Genomic DNA, 1,587 nt, shown 5'->3' with positions numbered 1-1,587 from the left:
TCAGGTGGGGTTGGGGCTGGAGGCAGATGGGTGGGGCTTGCCCTGGGACGGAGCCACGGGCCCTCCGGAGTCCAGAGTCTGGACCACCTCGCCTATCTCTCATCTCAGACTTCCTTACCCCTTCCTACAGCGACATCACCGAGGAGGACCTGGAGGAGGCTGGGGTGCAGGATCCGGCTCACAAGCGCCTCCTTCTGGACACCCTGCAGCTCAGCAAGTGATAGCGGTGGCACTGTGAAGCTGCGAATTCAGCGCTCCTTCCTACCCCCACGAAGACCCAGCCATGGCCCCCGAGTTGAAAATTTATGAGGGGTGGGCAGCACCTCTCTACCTATTTATTTGGAATCTGTGTTCCCCACTACCCGATCGTTTGGAATGCCCTAATTAGGACATCCTGCCCCTCCTTTTATACCAGGGGCACCAGAGATCAGTTGCCATGGTTACCAAGGACCTTGGTTATTCTGGTGCTGCCCTCCCTTTCTGGCCCCCTCCTCTCAGACCTAAGGAGTGCCTGAGGGGTCCATTTGGGTACGTCTGGACCCTCACTTTCACCACTGTTCTTGGGCCTGTAGCACAGCGGGCGGGGCTCTCCCCAACACCCATCTGGGGTGTCCATCCGGAAATGAAGGAACAGTCCAAGTACCGGGCTGGGTTTAATTTAAGATGTTCTGTATGGGTTTAGGGAGGGCAGGGACTTTAATATTATTGGGGCGATTGGGAATAGGGGATGAATCTCTGCCATAAAGTGCCAGTTTGCCTAGTTCGCACTGTCTCCTGGTCTTTGCGTGCGTAGCAGCCTCTGGGAGCAAGGGAGACCCAGCTCTTACCAGCAGCCAGCCTGTCCCCATCCTGGGTACTCAGAGGGGTTAGCGGCATGATGTCTTCAATAAATTAAGTTTTATTTGGATTGAGCAAAACTCACCTCAATAAATTACAAGTTTTTCAAAGAACAACAATAAAACAAAACAAAAAAATCAAGAGGAAACCCCTCTGTCCCATTGGCCTGGCAGCCCCTCCACTTCTCTGAAGGGCCTACCCTCTGGGCCAGGAGGAAATGCTGGGGGACAAACTGGTGGGGCCCTTCAGGCTGCTGATTACGGTGAGCCTGAGGGGGTGGGGCCGCTGGCTGCTCACCGGGTGGAGACTGGCCCAGCCTGCTGCAGAGAGGAGGGGCCGGCTGTCCTCCCGGAGGACCCTCACGTTGGAACCCTGTTGGGGACCGGCAGTTATTCGATCCCGGTTCCAAAGAAAGCCAAGCTAGATGCGCCTCTGGGCTCTCCTAGGGGGTAGGGGGTCCCAGGGGAAAGTACCCCGCTCTGCCGGGTGGGGGTGGGTGAGGACAGGAGTGGCTCTGACTTTGTCTCCAGAACTAGGGAGGGGGCTCCTAGGGGTCAGACACAGCGGGAGGTGGGGACTTCCAGGCAGGCGGCCGGGGTGGGGAGGGGCTCTGTCAGGTCTTGGAGGGGCTGGGGCGTCTCTGGGGCCCGGCCCGGAGCCTCCCGAGTCCAGCGGCTAGAAGAGATTGGTCTTCAGGGTGGGGCCGGGCTTCCGGTGGAAGGAGGACAGAACCCCGGAGACCCGGGCCCC

The 1,587-nt window shown here is 58.7% G+C and overlaps 1 protein-coding gene across 1 annotated transcript in view; it reads left to right on the top strand.

The window, feature by feature from the left end:
• Positions 1-912, top strand: part of INPPL1 (inositol polyphosphate phosphatase-like 1) — a 12,887-nt gene extending 11,975 nt beyond the window's left edge. The window contains exon 27 of the mRNA XM_014540375.1: positions 131-912. Within this exon, the coding sequence (XP_014395861.1) occupies positions 131-221 (91 nt within the window). The 3' untranslated portion in view covers positions 222-912. The remainder of the gene's footprint in view (positions 1-130) is intronic.
• The last annotated feature ends 675 nt before the right edge of the window (positions 913-1,587 follow it).

This window comes from Myotis brandtii, unplaced genomic scaffold (genome assembly GCF_000412655.1).
Source record: "Myotis brandtii unplaced genomic scaffold, ASM41265v1 scaffold244, whole genome shotgun sequence".
NCBI classification, from domain to species: domain Eukaryota; kingdom Metazoa; phylum Chordata; class Mammalia; order Chiroptera; family Vespertilionidae; genus Myotis; species Myotis brandtii.
This window is presented reverse-complemented; position numbering and strand designations above follow the sequence as displayed.